At 51.7% G+C, this 20,582-nt stretch overlaps 1 protein-coding gene across 3 annotated transcripts in view; it reads left to right on the forward strand.

Annotated features, from left to right (window-relative positions):
* LOXHD1 (lipoxygenase homology domains 1) overlaps window positions 1–20,582 on the forward strand; it is a 160,027-nt gene that overhangs the window by 114,283 nt on the left and 25,162 nt on the right. For 2 of the 3 annotated variants that reach the window (XM_039228860.1, XM_039228863.1), the window contains 8 exons: window positions 947–1,063; window positions 1,759–1,921; window positions 5,532–5,686; window positions 9,387–9,596; window positions 9,709–9,844; window positions 11,719–11,927; window positions 13,006–13,191; window positions 15,989–16,116. In XM_039228860.1, the coding sequence (XP_039084791.1) occupies window positions 947–1,063; window positions 1,759–1,921; window positions 5,532–5,686; window positions 9,387–9,596; window positions 9,709–9,844; window positions 11,719–11,927; window positions 13,006–13,191; window positions 15,989–16,116 (1,304 nt within the window). The remainder of the gene's footprint in view (window positions 1–946; window positions 1,064–1,758; window positions 1,922–5,531; window positions 5,687–9,386; window positions 9,597–9,708; window positions 9,845–11,718; window positions 11,928–13,005; window positions 13,192–15,988; window positions 16,117–20,582) is intronic. The other variant, XM_039228861.1, reaches the window with a different exon arrangement.

Consider the following 20,582-nt stretch of genomic DNA (forward strand, 5'->3'; position numbering starts at 1 on the left):
TCAGCTTTTCCCTTCAGGGGAACTTCCAGCCATACAGTCATGGTTAAGTTTCACGATTGCATGTGACAGAACCCGGCTGACACTGTCCGGCTCATTCTTTCATCCTTTCAGCCAATGTATACTGAGTACTGGGGTTCACAGGCTCTGTTCTAGGTTTCAGGGATAGAACGATGGGCAAAGACAGGTGCTGTGCCTGCCCTTGTGGTTTTCAGTGGTAAAGAAGAGGATATTACACAAATGAAGGCAAACTTCTGACTGTGAGAAGTACAGGGGAGAGGGGTGCTATCAGATGCTTTTATAAGAGGCTCTCATGAAGAGATTTGACTCTCTTGAGGGGGTCAGGGGGCTTCCCTGAGGAAGCGATCCTTGATCTGAGACATGAATGATGAGGTTGAGGTTTAGGTAAAGAAGAGGAAAGTGGGAGGGCAGGAAGAGCCTGTGCAAAGGTCCTGTGGCAAGAGAACATCAAGTTCGAAGGACAAGAATTTGAGGGATATAGAAGAGGAGTGGTTGGAGATGGGGGGGTGGCCCTTAGGGGCCAAGGAGAAGGTCAGGCTGCCAAGACAGGGCATCAGCCGTACCAGAATTCCTCTTGATACCCAAATCAGTTCTCAAGCAGGGAATGAGCTGCACAATGGTAAATAATGGAAGACAGAGAGGTGAGCTCCACCATGAAAAGGGGGACAGCCTCCCAGAGGTTGATGGAACTGAGTTCTGGAATCTAGGCTGATTTCAAGTGGGGAGAGAGGAAGGGAAGCCTGAGCATGGCGTGTGGAGGGGAGAGTGGGGGCTGGCCGGGCTGGACAGCGGGGCTGTACTGGGAGAAAGGGGCCCCTGGAGGCTCAAAAGGACTCAAGAGTGGATGCCCCGGAGAGACAGGATGTCACTGAGCTTTACTTTCCTGAACTGTTCAGCTACCACGTGGTGCATTTTCTCCTTTCCACAGTTAGAGGACGTCGGGGAAATCATTGAGAAAATTCGGATTGGCCACGACAACACGGGCATAAATCCTGGGTGGCACTGCTCCCACGTGGACATCCGCAGGCTCCTCCCGGATAAAGATGTGAGTTTCTGGCTGATCTGTGCTGCTGTTTCCTCTGCCCCTTTCCGGAGGAGATGCAGGTGGATTCTGGACAAGAACCTGCAGCCTTATTAAGTCGAAGTAAAATCAGAGGACAGTTCACCCAGTTCACTCAGAGTGCAGGAAGCAGCTCAGGTCCAGGGCAGAATCTTTTAGCACCTGGTTTAAGGGTCAAGGAGGAGAGTCTGGTCAGCCCTGTCTCTGTGCCCCACCCCCGGGGCCACATTACTGGTGAGTGACCGAGTATGCCCTTCCTCCTGCTCAAGGTCAACTCACAGAAAGAAATCCATGAGAACAACTGGGCAAACATCCTGAAGCCACACGATTCTAAATGTGGAAGGCAGGTTTCGATTGTGGCTGTGGTCGGGTGACCTGAGGGCAATTTAAAAATACAGAGCCCCTCCCCTTACCCACTGAACCTGAGGCTGTGGGGTGGGGTTCTGGTGCCTATTTTTAAGTTACCCAGGGAACCCCACCTTCAAGAGCAAACCCCTGATGGGGCTGTTGAAGTCTTTAAGTAAGACTGGATCTGCCGGCCTCACCTGGTGGCTTTTCCATTATCTGTGGGGCTCCATGACCCTTGTCCTTGGTCCCCATGGTGTTGACATGCTGATGAACCACTGAAGTCAGAAGGTTCCACAGGAAGGGCTCATTTTCCTCTTGCCTCCTCAACCCAGGGCACAGAGACCTTGACTTTCCCTTGTGATCGATGGCTTGCCACGTCGGAGGATGACAAGAAGACCATTCGAGAACTGGTTCCTTATGACATCTTCACTGAGAAATACATGAGAGATGGGTCCTTGAGGCAGGTGTACAAGGAAGTGGAGGAACCTCTAGACAGTAAGTGCGGCACCCTCCTCACGGGCGGCAGCAGCCCTTCATGGAGGGCACGTGCCCCGGGCCAGGCCGAGTCTTTGCATCGCAGGAGGCAGGGTCTGTTTTCATCTCCACTCCGTAGACAGGGCACGTGAGGCCCACAGAGGCTGCCTGACCTGCCCAAGTTCACAGAGCGGATACATGGCAGGAGGCTCTTCTTCAGGGTCCCGGCTGCCTCACTGCACGTCCTTCCCTGGCCTGGCTGTGACACGGCATCCCCCGTGTGTTCTGTGCCTGGATTCTTCTGATCCTTGTGGCCTCCCTTCTCCCCGTCTACTCAGCTACTCCTCTGCAAGGCTTGGTCCTCTCTGCTCCCACAGGATGCGTATGAATCAGAAGCATCCTGGACTGCATGTGTGCGTGTGTGTGTGAGTGAGTGTGTGAGCACACGCACGCACAGGCACGCATTCCTCCTGGACGACAGGCAGTGTCACACCTCTTTTTTTGACCAGCAATGCCATTGTCCTGTCAATCCCCAGGTTATTCAGTCAGCCCTAAATAACCGTTAGCTGTATCAAAAATCAAACTCACTTGCCAAAAACAGGCTTTCTGCCACTGGTGACCAAACGAATACCAGGGGCTCCCCAGGGGGCGGTCTGGACGGATCAGAGAGGCCCTGAGGGCTTGGAGACCCAGCTCACATTTGTTGCCTTGCATCCCTTCTTGGAAAAAACTGGACTAAAATCCAAGATTCCTGGCCCCATGTGGAACCTGGGAGATGTAAACCAGCTATAGCTCTAACGTTTCCTTTGATCTCAGTTGCCACGCGGTTAGAGATAAAAACAAGCGTTGCCTCCGTAATGTGCCTTTCCCTACCCAAATCCCTTTGCTATTAAAGCTGGAGGAAAATTCCCTTTTCTCCTTGGGTCCCAGAGGACGCCCTGGAAAGCCGTCCCAGCGGCACACTTGGGCTGTTCGGTATTAATAACATGCCACAAACCCACTCTGTGCCTGGCGATGTTTCTAGGGAAACATCTTTCCACCGAGAGCTGTGTGGCTTGGGCGGGAGGAGGGAGGGAGGAGGATCTAGAAATAGCCGGTTTTGACTGCACAACTGCATTGCTCAGCACCCAGAAGCCGAATCAGTGCTCCTTTCCCCAAGGACTGGAAAGAGCATTGGGGGTGGAGGGGGGGAGAGGGACGGCCATCCATCCACAGCCCCCGGTGACACAGCGCCCTGCTGTGGGACAAGGACTCCCGGCAAAGGTCCTGCCTCGGTGTGGAGCGGGGCTGAGTGCGCGGCTGCCGGGAAGCGAACGGGGAGAAAACATGAAGGGGAGAACAGTCGATTGTTGCGTCTAAACTGTGACCAGATTCCTAATATGACCTCGTGTCAGTGTCAGCCAGACAGACTTGGGTAATGTTGGCTCTCCAACACCAAAGAGCAGATCTCATTTATTCATGCAGCACATGAAATGCTGACAGCGTACTGAGCTGAGCGAGGTGGGGGCTGGGGGAGGGGGGAGCAGTAGGACTGGTCCTGGTCCCCCTCCCCAACCCCAGCCCGAGGGGGCAGGCCCTTGGGAGCTGTGCTCACAGCAGAGCAGAGCGCTGGGCTGGGGAGAAGCTTTGGAAAAGGGGCTTGCGGGAGCGGGCAGACTTCAGGTTTGCATGTGAGTTTGGGACATCTAGTCAAGGTGGACGTGTCCCCCAGATGACAGGGCTGTAGACCCAGAGCACAGGAGAGAACAGGATTGGGGACACAGGCTCGGGGCACTCAGAGGAGTCAATACCCAGAGCGTGCAGGAGGGGAGCTGAGAGAAGCGGACAGAACCAGGCATCTGGGGGGCAGGAAGAAGGTCAGGAACCCGGAAAGCTGCTCCAGAAGGAGCGACCAGAGAGGCAGATGGAGAACAGGAGAGAATGATGCTGCAGAGTCCAAGGGAGAAAAGAGGAGAATAATAGGAACCGTGCTGTAGGCGCAAACGTGTTCCATACACGGGTATGAGTAACTCACGTCATCTTCCTTTGCTTGATTTAATTAAATGTAGTCTGAGCCCACTTGCAGGAGTTGGTGAGAAAGTCCATCTCAGTCACTGCAGGGAGGGGGAATCCCTCTTTTTCGGTTTCATAAGAATCCCGAGCCTCACAGGAGGGGCCTGGCCTTTAGTCCATCGTAGGTACCACCGATACCTATGTCCCCCCAACACACGGTGACAGTTGCTGCTGGTTCTCTGCAGACATGCAGGTGGCATTTCTCTATGTGGCCAGAAACACTTTGGCATCATCATGAGACCCTCTCTTTGGCCATGAGAGGTTCATGCTCCCAGATAACCCCTCAGCCATCTTCCTGTAGGAGCTCTGTGTACAGATGAGGGGTTTCTGCCCCCAAGGGGACTCCCAAACCCTCACCCCCACACAGCCTAGGGAAACCAACCTACCTCCAGGCTGGCCACTTCTTCCCTTCACCTTAAAGCTACAATCTCCATCCCTCCCCTTGGGGATAATCCAGCTCAGTCCCTTCTTCCTTGGCCTGAAACTCTAAAGCTTTTAGGAAAGAGGGGACAAAATTCTTAGCCACATAAAAATGTACATCTTGCCTTTCCCCTAGGGGTGGAAGTTGGAGAAAGAGGTATTTTATTCTTCCTCAATGAGCCCACAGCAGCAAAATAAAGACAAGATAGCATTTGTTTTTATTTTCATTAGTAATTTTTAATAACTGTCACACCAGTATTTATCGAGTCCTTCCCACAGACCATGGGAGCTGAAGAAGAGGGTGACAGTCACTGGGACAGGTGCTGGATGGCAGGGAGTTGGAGAATAAAGGCAAATAGAGAAATGGAGCAGCTGGGTGGTTCAGTTGGTTAAGTGTCTGACTCTTGATTTCAGCCCAAATAAATAAACATTTTTTAAAAATCAGGAAATGGACGCTACGGGAAATCTGTAGTCTCAAAAACATTTGATTTTTTTCTAAAAACCATTTGAAAGGAATTGGCATGGATACTAGTCACCCTCAAGTGGGAAGGCATATTATTTTTTTAATGTGTATTTATTTTGAGAGAGAAAGAATGAGAGCAGGGGAGGCACAGAGAGAGAGAGAGAGAGAGAGAATCCCAAGCAGACTCTGCTGTCAGCGCAGAGCCCAACTCGGGGCTCGAACTCACCAACCATGAGATCATGCCCTGAGTGGAAATCAAGAGTCGGATGCTCAACTGACTGAGCCACCCAGGGGCCCCGGGTAGGCATGTTATTGTTGGCGAGTCAGCGCATGCACATTTAGCAACCACAGCACATACGCACGTCAGGTGGTATCCTGTACCTTCCCCCCACCCCCCACCCCCCGGAAGCTCAGACAACTGGATGGGTGGATGGTGTGAGGGCTGCTGGGAGAAGCCTCCGTCCTCTCAGTCTTAGGGGCCACCTGTGTCCAGATCGGATGGGCAAACTTCTCACTGGTGAGTCTTTGCAGATTTGTAGCAGAATGTTCATGGTGGAACAAATAAAAGGAGGAGACTAATGCCTCCTTGAGACCTGGGCCAGAAGCTTAATACCTTCTATAAATCCAGTTTCTTCAATCCTAAAGCCAATGCCATTCTTTTCTTCCCTTTGTCTATCTGTCCAACTGTATGCCCAGTTGTGCTGTACTCGGTGCAGATCTTCACAGGAAACGTTCCTGGGGCAGGGACGGATGCTAAGGTCTACATCACCATCTTTGGAGACCTGGGGGACACCGGGGAGCGGTACCTTGGCAAGTCAGAGAACCGTACCAACAAGTTCGAGAAAGGAACGGTATGTGTGGCACACAGAGTTTTTATCCCCTTCCCTTCCCCTCCGGGGCCCAGGTGTCTGGGGGCCAGCTCTTGGTCCCTGAGGCTGTCTGCAAATCTGTGGGTGTCAGGCTCCCTCCTGTGAGCAGTTGGCCTTGCACTTCCCCCTGCAGAGCAGCTGGTCCCCTCTCTGAGCCTGTGCATGGGCCCTGGGCCCTGCATCTCCAGTGGAGGTACAGCAGAGGGTAGAGCTTGGGCAATTGAGAGGTCTGTTTGAGCCGCAGGATGCTGGCTGTACTGGAGGGTGGGTGCTGGTCGTCATCAGAAAATCAGCTCACTATGGGCGGGTCCTGAGCATGGTAGTAAACCCCAGAGTGGTGGGGGCTGGAGGCCTGCTTCTCCCGTCAGCTCCTTATCCAGTTGAACCCGTGTGGACCTGGTTTCTTCATCTGTAAAATGAAGAGTATGATGTGAATCAGCTAAGCTGTGTTGTGCAGAGCTCTGGGCAGTACTGAGGCCCATGGGAGCCATGGACAAGTCCCCCAGGCCCCCAGCTAAGGTCCACTTTGACCTGGACTGGCTGTGGGGGTGCCAAGGAAGTCCTCTATTAGGTAAAGGGCTCTGACACGCTAGGGTTTTAGGAAAAGGAAGACCTCTGTCCCAATTTCCCTTCTTAGCACCTCGACTTTCCTCCTCTCCCTGCTGTAGCTCTGCTTTCTCCCAGGCCCTCCCTGCCTTACCCCCTTCACACAGCCTCAGCCTCTTTCCCTTCACTGCATTCACCTAAATCTGCCAGAACTGCCAGCAGGCCAGGTTGCAGCTGCAAAGTGATCAGAGCAAGGTAACCCAATCTGTGGTCTTACCTGCGGCCATGCACATGCAGGGCTTTCCTGCATTGACCGGTGGGTGTTTAGGAGGGGTCTGCTTAGGCCTGACCCTCAGCCAGGCATGATTCTTGGCACTGAAACATTTCCTACTCGTGAGGAGGAAATGGGCTCTGGAACAGGGATAGCAAATGTCATCTAAGCGGGTCTGCGGCTGCCCGGTGACCCCATGGCCAGGCCGTCTGGAAGGAGTCCAGCCTTGGCCTCAAGGTCCTGGAGAAGTCAGGCCCTGGTGTTTCCATTCATTTGTTCCATTGTCCAGCTAGGAACCATCGACCTTTAGCTTTGGTTTACTGCTTCTGAAGTGGGGATAGCAGTATGGTAGCTACTTAGACCCCTGGACTGAAAAACAGGACAAAAGATGTAAGAACACTTTGTATCAGGGAGAAATAATTACAGACACACACACATGAGATATAACCGTTTGCTGCACTAGTAAAGTAGCTAAGGAGGTCTATCCATTTTGGGAAAAAATGGAATACAGAGAAGTGCACTTAAGTGGCTCCTGCGGTGACCCGGACTCTATACTGGGGACAGGCTCCCTCACCTATGCTGTTGTGGGATGTGGCAGTGCCATTCAGCGGTCAGACCAGTGGCTGGGGCCAGATCACTTACATTCATTCACCTCCTAATACTGACTAGCTGTGTGGTTCTGGGCACGTTACTTTGCATCTCTGTGCCTCAGTTTCTTCCACCGTAAAATAAGTTCACTGAATTAGAACATCTGAAATGCTGGCTCTTTGTCAGTGCTGAGTGTTGTTGAGGACTGGGGAGCTCACCTTACCCCGCCTTCGCTGGTGTCCGGAGCCAGCATGGGTGAGCACACTGTGAACCAGCAGTGTGGACAGGTGACATCCGGATGTCTGTCTGTGGCCACACCCACGGAACCGGGCACACAGAAGGCACAACACATACTCATAAGTGAATGAACTTAAAAATGAAGGTGATGCAGTCTATTCCACCTGAGTTCAGAGTCCGATTTTTCTCTCTAGGCCATTGTTGTATCACGAGAAAAACCCATGTCCTGTCCTGTACCACCCCTTTCCTTTCCTTCTCTCCAGTTCTGAGATCCTGTCAGGAGAACTGGAGCTTCTTCCGGTTTAGTCACTGATGATTTACGTGACCTTAAGTTCACTGCTGAGCATCTAGCAGCTTCCATTTCTCTAATTATCTCCTCCAGAATACACAAGTTCCCCTTGACACCCTCCCCCACAAAGAACCCCCCACCCACCCACGTCCAGTCTGTAGCCAGGTCTCAGAGAGTCTCCTTTCCACACGGCTCCTAGACCAGCCTATCGGCTCCTTAGCCCTTCCTCAGCTCACCTGGCTTACCGAACCCCCCTCGACGGCTGCCTGCCGCACCACCTCATTTCTGCTAGCCAGAGCTGACCATCACTCTGCCGGCCAGGGGTCTGCATCCATGGATGGGTGCGCATAGAAAATCCATAATTGCTGTTCTGTGCTTTTCATTTTTTTATATGTATAAAAGACATCACCCCTATATGGATGCTTCTTCAGCTTGCCTTTGGCATGCAGTCTCTGCGTCAGGATATTGGAGTGCAGACGAAGCTGGCTCATTCTTCGGCACCACCACACACGTGACATTCTGCACACAGTGTCACCATGGTTATTTAGCCATCCCCCCAAGCACTGGACACCAGATGGCTCCCAGTTTTCCACTGTAGAAGTTCTCCTGCAGTAAGCATCCTTGGGCACACATAAAGGTGTCCCTTCGGGACAGAAGGAAAGAGGGGGATTCACTGTGCCACAGGGTGTGCCTAGGTTTGCTCCGGTGAGCTTAGCCATTTGTTGGAGCCCTGCGCCTGCACGGTCAGCCTCGCGCTGCCCACCTGCAGTTTCCTCTGCCTGCAGTCACCTGCTGTGGCGCCGGAAAGGCCCAGCGGCCACCCTTGGCTTAATGCTACCACCTGGAGAGTCTTGCCAGCCCTGCCTCTAGTCCTCAGGCAGGTGCTGCTCCCCACCCCTGGGCTGTGATTATCCACCTCCCCCTCTCCCAGTCTGGGCTATGGGGTCCCAAGGAGGAGCAGAGGCTTCCTATCCTATTTATCTCTGGCTTCCCAGCACTCAGCAGTGACTCAGCACATCTTCCATCTTCTGGAAGAAAAGCACTGTGGCTCAGGGCCACCGGCCTCTCCTGCCCTGCTCCAGGCTCCTGCCAGCCACATTCAGCCTGTGGTTGTGACCATGCCTCACACAAGGCCTGGAACCCCACCTCTCACTGAGCAATCCCCAGAGTCCTAGCACCCAAGAGTGTGAGGATGCTTTGCTGCAGGGAGAATCGGACCCAGAGGGCTTACATCACACCCCACATAAAACCACCTGCACGCCAGCTGCCATCCCTGAGCTCTCCTCAGCCTGGCCTCCCCCAGAGCCTCTCCTGGCTCTGTCTCCTCTGCCGGGCCTGGCCCAGCGGCTCTTCCGCCTGCTTCCCAGCTTCCCCCCGGGGAGCCCCTCCTCGTTACCCCTTCCAGCCTCCCACCCATACTTGTGCTGATACTCAGTGTAACCAAGGACATCCAGGTACCAGGGCCAGGGTGGGCGCCTCGTCTGCCCCACGCCCATCCACGTCCCGTCTTCCGAACATCCACAAGGCTTATCCCAGGAGGAACAAGACTGCAAAACAGGGCCCCTGGGGAAGTGGGGAGGTCTCGGCATACCAAACGCTCCGTGTTAGGGACTTGGGCCTGGAGGGCTTCCATCTGGGAAAGTCTGTTCAGCCCAACAACTGAGGGAGATGGAAGGTACTGGATGGTCAGGGTTGGAGTGGGTGCAGGTGGGGCACAGCCCCACCCGAGTCCCCACATCTGGACTCCGCAGGCCGACACTTTCATCATCGAGGCTGCTGACCTGGGTGTCATCTACAAGATCAAGCTCCGCCATGACAACACCAAGTGGTGCGCAGACTGGTATGTGGAGAAGGTGGAGATCTGGAATGACACCAATGAGGACGAGTTCCTGTTCTTGTGCGGGCGCTGGCTGTCCCTGAAGAAGGAAGACGGGCGGCTCGAGAGGCTCTTTTATGAGAAGGTGTGGGGAAGGCAGTGGGCGGTGCAGGGTGGGGGACTTGGCTCAGCCGTACCTCGTACTGTGGCAGAAGGGGCCAGAGCTGTGATGGGGACTGGGTCGTGCTCCCGGGCAGGAGTACACCGGGGACCGAAGCAGCAACTGCAGCAGCCCAGCTGACTTCTGGGAGATCGCCCTGAGCTCCAAGATGGCAGACGTCGACATTGCCACGGTGACGGGGCCCATGGCCGACTACGTGCAGGAGGGCCCAGGTAGGCCAAGCAGGGGGCTCAGCAGAGGAGAGGCAGGTGCCAGGATGTGTGTTCAAGCTATTCTTGGTCAGGCCATGCATTAGCCCCACTGTCATGTGACTTCTGCCTAGTGCTTTATAATTCACACCAAGCTTTCCGTCCCCACAACCCTACAGGGGCAGCGACCAGCCCTGTTGCAAATGGACAAACAAAGTCTAAGAGTAGTCAGGGTGATGATACACTTAATCCACTGACCCACTACCAGGAGGCTATCCCGTGAGCTCTGCCCTCACCCAGACTCTCAGGATGTAGATTCAGCCTCGAGGGCCTGGGACAGTTCTCACCAGACAGAAATCCACAGCAGCGGTGAGAACACCTTGTATGTCAGTAGGGCATCACATGGAGGACTTCAGCCGTACAGACAGAAGGCACAGTGTGATGCGGTCAGGTAGGGGAAGAAGTCCTAAGATGTCTTTAGGGGGACTTAAGTTCCATTTCTGCTTTAGACAATAATATACATGACCTGGAAAACTGGGCCTCAGTTTTCCCCTCCCCCATAAAACGATGCTATAAAGCCCTGACAAGCTCATTTTTCCAACCAAAGTTTTGAGATAAAGCAGTTGTGTTTGTCTATTGGACATTTAAAAGCACTGCCTGTCTGTTCAGCTCTCTTAGTATAGAGCATGACGGCCACTGTATTCCTCCCCCAGAGACATTGTGGGGGGTCTCTGGGACTGGCCAGAGCACACCAGTCATGTTCTATTCTACCTTCTCACTATATGAATAATGATGGGACCCACAAGAAAGCGTCTCTCCTGAATTAAGCACTCTGATCACCTGTGAAAGGCCAGGGGGCCCTCCTGTAAGGGTGAAATAAGGCCACGGGCAGGTGCAGAAAACAATGCTGGTAATTCCAGCCAGGAAGGTCTAGTTTGGAAACTTGCAAAGAGATACACATTACATAACCTGTAACCATACAATCTCTAATCCATACCAGAGCATTGTCTCCCAAGATATTGAGGAAGATGATCCCAGAGGAGGGTTTCCAACTTGTGTCAATTAGTAACCGCAGGTGACAGAGACAAGATAGTGACTTAAACAAATGAGGGATTTTCCTTTTCTCACACATAAAAGTTCAAAGATAGTCAATGAGACAGGCATAGCAGTTCCAATGAAGTCAGTGACTTCCTTCCTAAAAGCTGCCCATGGTTCCAAGATGACTGCTGGAGTTCCAGCCATCACACTCCAAGCAGAATGAATGGAAGGGTAAGGGGTAAAAGGCTGCTCCTCCCAGCTGAGTCAGAAAGTTCCCCCAGAAACCCACCCAACAATATGTGCTTACATTTTATGACCACCCCTGGCTGCAAGGAGAATGGATACTTGCTGGGCAGGTAGAACTCTATGCTGCACTACCTGAGCAAGTTTTTATGCTGATCGGTCTGTTTAGGATATGGGGATGCCTTCTAGAACTTTCATTTACCATGTTACACTTATAATGCTATCTTATTTTTCTTCCCCAAACTCCTACTTTCTGTGAGACCTTGTTTTTAACAACCTTGTTTTTGCCGACTGCTGTAAGCTTCTCAGGCTTCTAACCCCTGTGCCTGGTGAAAGGTTACTTTCTTACCCTACTTCACACAGGAGTGCCGGGTGCAACTAAGATAATTGGTCAACAGGGCTTTTTAGAAGTGGCAAGGATGCTCTTTTAGGACGATCTTCACTTGGGAGATACCGATCCCTCATTCCCTGGAGAGAATTATCTATCTCACCATAGATAATTCACCAGTCTGGAAAGCTCTGGTGCACTCTGCTCTGCAAAAGTCATTTCCAAGTGTGTGAGCCCACCCCGAGTCTACCTGGCCCGTTACGAGGCTGGGCCCCTGGCTCTCTTGCAGTGATTCCCTACTACGTGTCAGTCACCACTGGAAAGCACAAGGATGCAGCCACTGACAGCCGGGCCTTCGTCCTCCTCATTGGGGAAGATGATGAGCACAGCAACCGCATCTGGCTGGACTTCCCCCGGGGGAAGAAGGGCTTCAGCTGCGGCTCCGTGGAGGAGTTCTATGTTGCAGGCTTGGATGTGGGCATCATCAAGAAAATAGAGGTGCTGGTCCTGGGATGGTGCCCACCCCAAGGGAGGGAAGGAGCTGACCCGTACCTAGCGGGAGGGGGTGTGGAGGGCAGGCAGAGCAGCCAGCCTGGAGCCCCACCTCAGAGCAGGTAGTGGGGGAAGGTCCTCTGGCCTCCGCCATCAGCTGGCGAGGTAACCTGGACTGAGTCACGGCCCAGCCAGGTCTGTTTTCCACCCAGCCAGTGGGAAAGCCTGGTGTATTTGTTTTCTATTACTTGGTAAGAAATTACCACAAACTTAACAAAAGACCCCACAGATGTATGATTTCCCAGTTTCCCAGGCCAAGAGTCCACATATGAGCTAGGTGGGCCTCTTCCCAAGTTCTCACTGGGCTCAAATCAAGTTGCTGCTGGGGCTGTGGTCTCATCTGAGGCTCAGGGTCCTCTTCCAAGGTCACTGGTGGAATCCACCTCGTTGCAGCTGTAGGACTGAGGCCACCAGTTCCCAGGGGCTGCATGCATCCCTGCCATGCAGGGACCTTCTCCAAAACATGGCAGTTTATTTTTTCAAGGCCAATAAGACACAATCTCTTCTGCTTCAGATCTCTCCAGCGTCTCCCATCTCTGACATCTGGACCCTCTTTTATTTATTTATTTTTTAATTTTTAATATTTATTTATTTTTGAGAGAGAGCATGAGTGGAGGAGGAACAGGGAGAGAGGGAGACACAGAATCAAAAGCAGGTTCTAGGCTCTTAGCTGTCAGCACAGAGCCCAGTGTGAGTCTTGAACTCATGAACCATGAGATCATGACCTGAGCTGAAGTCGGATGCTTAACCGATTGAGCTATCCAGGTGCCCCTGGACCCTCTTTTAAAGAGCTTTGCATGATTAGGCCAGGCTCACCCAGAATAATCTTTGATTAGTTCAGAATAATCTGATAAGAGACCTTTATTTTATCTGCAAACTCTTGACCTTCATGGGAAAGACCTGGGTCAGTGCGTGCACAGCACATTGGGAGGAAGCACTGAGGAAGGAGGTGTGGAATGGGGAACGGGATGCTGAGTGGCCAGGACTTCCCAGACCCTCATGGCCCTGGGATGTCTCCTCCCAGCTGGGCCACGACGGGGCCTCCCCAGAGAGCTGCTGGCTGGTGGACGAGCTGTGTTTGGCTGTGCCCACCCAGGGCACCAAGTACACATTGTGCTGCAACTGCTGGCTTGCCAAGGACCGTGGCGACGGTGTCACCTCCCGCGTCTTCGACCTCCTGGATGCTATGGTGGTGAACATTGGGGTGAAGGTATAAAAAGAGGGGCCTGGGTGTGCATATTGCATGGCGAAGGCTGTGCAGATGGGGGTGGGAGAGCAGAAGGAGAGAAGGGAGGGAGAGCAGAAGGGGAGACAGAAGTGAAGGAAGAAGGAGACGCATCGCTGGGGCACAGGCAGGGGCTGCAGCCTGGTGTACTGGCCAAACTCGCTTTGCTCTGGTCTCTTTGGGTCTGCTGCTGTGTAACCTGGGGCAAGTCGTCTGGCCTCTCTGGGCCTTGGTCTTCTCACACAGTACGTGGAAATAACATTTCCCATCCTGTGAGACCTTGATGAGAATGAATGAGATCATGAACAGTCCACGGAGAGCTTTGCAAGCTGCATAGATGTGCAGAGTCATTTTTTTCCCAAAGGCTCCTTCAACACCCAAAGGCAGGGTGGGAAAAGATAGCATGTGGGATGCTGTGCACTTCGGGGTCTTGCAGTGCAGTTAGAGCTGCTTGCACGAGATCCTCTTTAAGTGGAAAAGGCTGGAAGGCAGGAGCTCTGAGCTCCTGTCCAGGCCCCAGCTCTAACTGACCAAATGACCTGGGACAAGTTGTGTAAACTTGCAAGTCAGTGCTGGGCAACAGCCAGGATGCCTGAGTGCTGGTGCCAAGTATACATGGCCATTTGGTGGCTCAGAGGCTTCTGGTTCACATGACACTATAGGCTTCTCCTCTCCAAAAAGCTGTGGGGTCAACAGAAAGCTCTAGCCCTCATCCCTGTTCCTGAATCCAAACCAATGAGCTACTAGATTTAGGTCAGAAGGTATCCCACAAAGATAAGAAGAAATCACCCTGGACCTGAGGGAGCCCTGCTTATTTGTATATGGAAAAAGAAGGAAGGGCTGAGTTTGGGCTTTGAAAACCTCAACAGGCAGGAGTGTAGATGCCTGCCCCTCCCCTGCTTGAGAGCCAGAAAGCAGAACTTTCTACAGCACAAATATCCTCCCTCCCTTCCCCAGACATCTCCATCTGTGGCCAGACGGATGGTGTGGGTGAGCACACGGTTCATCCAGGGACCTCTGTCCTGACCCAGTTCCCAGCATGCACGTGGGTGTGAGTGTGTCTGTGTGTGCCACCCCCTCTCCCGCTGCACACATGCACACCCCACTCAGTGCAGCCGCACCTCCCCCTGAGCCCTTTAGTCTGTGGAAATGTAGACCCACGCCCCTATTATTCATGTGACAAAAGAACACAGGTTTATCACTTTGCAAAGAACCACAGGTATCTTTGGACTGGCCATCTCCCCAGGAGATATCAGACCGGAATTACAAAAGCCCCATTTCTGTGTCTCTTTCTGGAAACAACCTCTTACCTAAAAAGAGATGTGTCTGTGTAAAGGAGAGAGAGATGGTCCCAGAGAACACAAGAGTCCAGGGGGACTAGCCTTAAGGGGCCGGTCTGTATGCAGTCGTCAAAGCACTCATTTTGATCTTTCTATTTTTCAAGCGTGTCTGACTAACAGCAAAAAAGCATCAGGCTCCTGCCTTCACTCCCAATAGCTCCCCCTGCCACCACAATGCCCGTGTTAAGGTGTGAGAGTATTTTCCTGGTAACGCAAGAGGCTCCTCAATCATTTCCTCAGCAAACAAGTATTAAACTTGTCCTCTGGGCCAGGCTTGCAGCTTCTAACTTTAGAGCATCATGGTGAAGATTCTAGATACTGCTGGCAAAGCACTCAGCACCCAACAGGTCTAATGTCAGGGGCATGATCACTGTGACAAATAACTTGGGTGCTGAGTTCAAGGGCTTCCGGATAGTGGGGACCAGGCACCTGTGCAGGTGATACTGCCTGTGGCAGCCACAGGGGAAGGGAAGGGCCAGGTGTGTTCAGAGAAGACGGGTCAGCCCAGCACTTCCCTGGCCATGTGCATACTTCTCCCAAAGCTATGCTAGTCCACGGGCACCTGGCAAGAGGGAATGGAGTAAGAAGCCAGGAGCAGAGGACACTCTGGAGCATGGATGAAGGTGGCCCCTCTTGCCACAAGGCTCCTCTTGGAGGAAGAACCAGCGAGGGCACCATCCAGGAAAGAGAAGGCTGACACTCCCCTTCCAGTGAACACATGCAAAAGGGACACATTCTCTCTGGAGCAAACCTCAGGCCGAAGGGCAAAATCCCAACTTGAAGGGCAAATCGTGGGATCGGTGGCTGTCCTACCTCACAAGTGAATGGAGCCAGAGCTCCTTCAAATGTAACTGCTCATGAACGCTCTGGGTGTGTGCTGGGCATGCAGGAAGCAGAGATGGCCCAGGAATTGCTGCTTCCTGACCTGTGGCACATGGAAGGCGAGGCATGGGCCCAGGCCGAACCATTTGTGGCTCTCACAGCTCTGTGAAACGTTTATCCTTGTTTCTCAGTGGAGGAAGCAGAGGCTGGCCAGGGTGGAGTGCTGCCCAAGTTCAACAGCTGGCAGGTGGCAGACCCGGGATGCAGATGGCATGATGGATGGCTCCAGAAGCTGCTGTCCCGCTGCTTGACTGCATGAGCTCGAGCTGGGACTTGATTGACAAAGCAATCAGTGAATGCCGGGGCTTTCAGTCATGCTTCTGTGCGCACACATCCTCTGTCAGAAACTGAACTCCTCTCTAGCGCCAAACTAGACACAGCCAAGGACACAGAGTAACAAGGCCTGTCTCTCGTTCTCCAGGCAATAGCAATTGATCAGGGGAGGATTTTTTTTCAGAGCCATAGAGCTTGGAGCTCGTCTTGCCCTGGAGAGAATGAGGCAAGGTGGTGGGGTTGGTGGGTGAAGACAAGGGTCAGGATCCGCATCCCTCTCCCTGCAGGTGCTCTATGAGATGACAGTGTGGACGGGTGATGTGGTTGGCGGTGGCACCGACTCCAACATCTTCATGACCCTCTATGGCATCAATGGCAGCACAGAGGAAGTTCAGCTGGACAAAAAGAAGGCCAGGTATCCAGAGGTGGCCTCTGCCTCTTGCTGCTCCACACATCCAATCCCCCAGCCTCCAGTCCCACCCGGCCTCAACCAAACTGCTTCCCTCACTCTCCCCTCATACCTTAGGGCCTTCCAGCCTCCACAGCTTTATCATGTGATTCCTCCCTCCTGAAATGCCCTTCATCCATTCTCTTCTGTCTCAGGACCTTTCTCTTCGAGGGGCTACCTCAAATATACCCCCTCCAGAAAGCCTTCTTTGATCAACTCAGCCCACAGCCCGTCCATCCATCACTCCCTTCCTTCCTTGCTTCCTTCCTTCCCTCCTTCCTTCCTGCTTCCTTCCTTCCTTCCTTCTTGCCTTCCTGCCTTCCATCCATCCATCCATCACTTAAAAACATTTATTGTAAGGTCTATATATTTATTAGTTGGTAGCACTGTATCATTGTGAATCCCTTGCTTTCATTCACTGGATGGTGGTGATGTAAGATTTAAGATTAGGGGAAGCTGAGTGAAGAGAACACAGAAACTCAGTTCTATTTTTGCAACCTTCCTACAAGTCTAAAAAGATTGCAAAATAAAAAGCTTAAAGAATTTTTTAAATAGTAAAAGATGATTGAACACCTAGTATCTGTCAGGCACTGTCATAGACACTGGAGATGGAGTACAACCAGGAATGGAAGATCCCTAAGTTTACAAGGTCAACACCTGAAGGAACCATAGCAAGAGCATGAACACTGGTGTGGCCTTGTGAGCCGTGAGTTTTCTAAGCCCTTTGAATGTATTGACACACCTTGTCCTCCCTACAACTCCATGAGGACCACCCTGTTTTACAGGCAAAGTCATGCTGTCGAAGGTCACAGGGCCAGTAGGTACACCATGGCACTTGGAGCTGCACGTGTCCCTCATCTTAAACATTAGGTTCTATTGCCTCTTAAGTGAGTAGTAAGGACAATAATGGTGGACCTCCCATAGTCCTCACTGTCTGCACCTTCATTGAATCCCTGACTCAGTCCTGGGTTTGGGATGGTTTTCTGTGTTTGGCCATCATCCCCCAAGCCATCCCTGGCCCCTGATATGTTGAGCAGCAGAGGGGAGAGACTCAGAGCCCAAGCAGGCAGTCATGGAACAAGTCCCAGCCATTGTAGGCCGGCTGCTAGTCAGGCAGTGGACTGGCTGCCTGGGGTGCCTGCCGCAGGGCCATGGGCCGGAGATCTGTTATCTCATGTGGTCTAGTGCTGTCTGTTCAGATTTTGGTGCTCTTTCAGTGCTCACTTCTATACTCGGACCCTAACCTCCATCCCAACCCTAAAGTCCTATTATTTTTTTTAATTAATTATCCCATGTCACTGTCCCCCCTTATTTTTCAGATGTACTCAGAAATAATCACTGGTAGGAGAGATAGACACCTAAATTCCAGAACTGTTGCTTGAAAGTCACATATTAAATATAACCATACTATAAATGATTTGAGGCACCTTGTTAGTTTAAAGTTTTGTTTTTCTGAATAAAGACTTGCGCTTTGTTATGAGAGCCATCGCTGGTTTGCAAGCTCAAATTTTGCCTCATTTCATTTGCAAGTGGCTCTGTTTGACCTGTTCCTTGTTTTGGGTGTCCACATCTTGGACTCAAGGACTTGGATAGTAAGACTCATTTGGCTTGTGACATATGCAGAGCTTGGTGTTGGGCAAGGAGATGCTTCTCCCAAGAAATGGTGTGTGACCAGATAGGAGGCGGAAGCATGCATGCATACACAGAGAAGGTCTTATGTGGGTTCGCCTGCTGCAATTGCCCTGTTGTCAAATACTGCCGTACCCAGAAGCCAAAGTTAATAGCCATTCACTCACCCCACTCCCCAGCTGAAGTCCCAACTTCTTATCTTGCCACTTTGGGGGAAGTGGTTCTGGTAAACTAATTCACACTGAGATGCTGGTGAATTAACGTGCCATCCAAAAAAGGTGGCATCCTCCAAAGGTACAGTGTAAACCAAAGAATGAGTCTCCAAAGGTGGAGTTTGAGTCCATTGGTGTCCAGTGGGTATAGGTGCTATTTTTAGACAAAAGTATGTGAGACTTTTTTCAGGGAAGTGTGTGCCTGTAAGGAATCACTCCTAGGTCCCGTAGAGAGCTCATGTCCTGGGAGATTCCTTGATCTGGAACACAAAGGGAATTCAGAGTTCTGTTGGGTCTGGTCTGCCCAACAGAATGGCCCCACGGCTTTCACTAGCCCTCAGTGCAAAGAAGAGGAGGAGCTGAGCTCAAGGGAATGCCAGGGTTCCAATTGCCACTTCAGAAGGCAGTGAGGAACTCTTTGACCAGTGACCATAGCCAGAGCTGTGATAAGCTTCTAAGTTTTGAGCCTTCCTTCCGTATCTTTATCACTTAGGACTCATACTGCCTGATTAGCATGAAAGCTCTGAGAATAGAAAGAGGGGAACTTCAAGGGTAGAGGAGTTGTTGGGGAGGCTGAGTCCTTCTCTCAGTTGGGCTTGGAGACAAGTCTCAGGGGACAGAATAGGAAGGCGAGCCGCCTTCAAGAGCACCCAGGTCAGGCAGTTGGAAAGTCCCAGGCCCACTGCTGGGTGACCCCTCCTGACACATCACCTGCAGCTTGAAGGTTACGCTTTAAGAGGGCATTGGCAGATTTGAACATGTATAGACCTGATCATGGCATTTGAGAATGATAGATATTTAAAAGCTGTTTGAGGTTTCTTTGACTTTGGTCTATGCTCAAACCATTGCAAGGGTGCTCATGCAATATGGATGCAGGCAGGATGGATGTAGCTCCCTGTTGCCTCCTTATATCCTATGGGTCATGTGCCATGTTCACTTACCTTAATGGTCCTGAGGAGGGATCTGAGGGGCCAGGGACCATTGGCTTTGCCTTTTACCCCCCAGGCATGTCAGCACCATGGACACTTGCACCCACTGAGGCAGTGGTCCTGCTACTTGCCAATGATTGGAGCTCCCTCTGTGCAGGTCATCTGCCCCCTTTACAGTCCCAAAGTGCTCCATCCATGCCACTTGGGCTTGTGATAAAAATTTACTGCAAATCTAGTGGCTTAAAACAACAGGGATGTAGTCTCTCACATTTCCTGAGGCCAGGAATCTGAAGTCAGTATCACTTGGTGAAAATCAAGCCCAGCCTTACCGCCTTCAAAGGCTCTCAGGGAGAAGACATTCCTTGCTTCTTCCAGCTTCTGGAAACTGCCAGACTTCCTTGGCTTGTGGCCACATCTCTTCAGTCTTCAAGGCCAGCATCTTCCAGCCTCTCACTCTCCATCTTCACATATCCCCCTCCTTTGTGGAAGTGTCAAATCTCTCTGCCTCCCTCTTAGGAGGACACCAGGGACTGCATTAAGGGCCATCCTTGGTAGGTATTCATCAGCCTACCACAAGGGCTGTGACCCACAGAGCATGGATCTGAAAACCCTGTCGTGTAAGGAATAGTCAAAAGTTCCAGGGACATTTAGTTTTCAAAAGAATTTTATTATGAAATATATATATGGGTGGGGATATAGCTCCTTCTATGACCTATATAATTTAATAACTTCATGCCCTTTGGCACAAATTAATCAGAGAATATAGTTATATTTAGTTATATCCATTCATCCATTCATATATGTATAACAAATGTAGCATATATAACATATATTTGTACATAAATCATAAATACTTACAGAAAAAAACCTATGCAGCCACCACCTAGGCCAAGAATTGAACACTGCCAGTTCACTCTACCTCCCCATCCCTAGAAGTCACCATTATCTTGGCTTTTTTTTTTTTTTGCTTTCCTTTATCATTTTATCCCTACCCTGTGCATGCCTCCCTAAACAATCAGCTTCCATTTCATCTGGATTTCTGGGTTATGTAAGTGAATCAGGCTGCAGGTATTTTATGTCTTAACTTCTTTCCTCGACATTAGGATTTTCAGATTTCTCTGAGCTGCTGAGTGTGGCTATGATTTATTTGCTCATCTTTACTGCTGCCTAGTATTCTGTTGATGGGGGCCTGGAGAAGGGAGTTCAGGTGGCCTGTTGCAAGGACTGGGGAGGGAAGTGGAGGCACCGAGTGTGACCGAGCTGTTGCTAATGAAACAATGAGCTCAGGTGGGCAGCAGATCTGGGGCCAGTGAGAGGAGGCCCAACTCTATGTGAACAGAACATACCAGAAGTTGGCAGCCACTGTCCAGAGAGAGAAAGAGCTGTCCCAGGCGGGTGCGGGGCCCATCACTGGAGGTGACGGGCATGAACTAGATGGGCATTGGTATGGAGAGCCCGGCCTGGAAGCAGCTTGGTCTAGCCTGAAGCTGCAGCTGAGGCTCCGACCCCAGAAGTTCCCAGGGTCCCTGGCCATGCCTCTAAGATGCACAAAGGCAGACTGCCTAAGAAGCTGCCCCCGGCAAGGCCGGCTTTGGACCCCACACCCTTCTTCCTGGTCTTCCCACCAGCCCCTCCCCAGGCTCCCTACCCACACACCTTCCCT

This window comes from Hyaena hyaena, unplaced genomic scaffold (genome assembly GCF_003009895.1).
Source record: "Hyaena hyaena isolate Hyena2069 unplaced genomic scaffold, ASM300989v1 scaffold_33, whole genome shotgun sequence".
Lineage (NCBI taxonomy): Eukaryota > Metazoa > Chordata > Mammalia > Carnivora > Hyaenidae > Hyaena > Hyaena hyaena.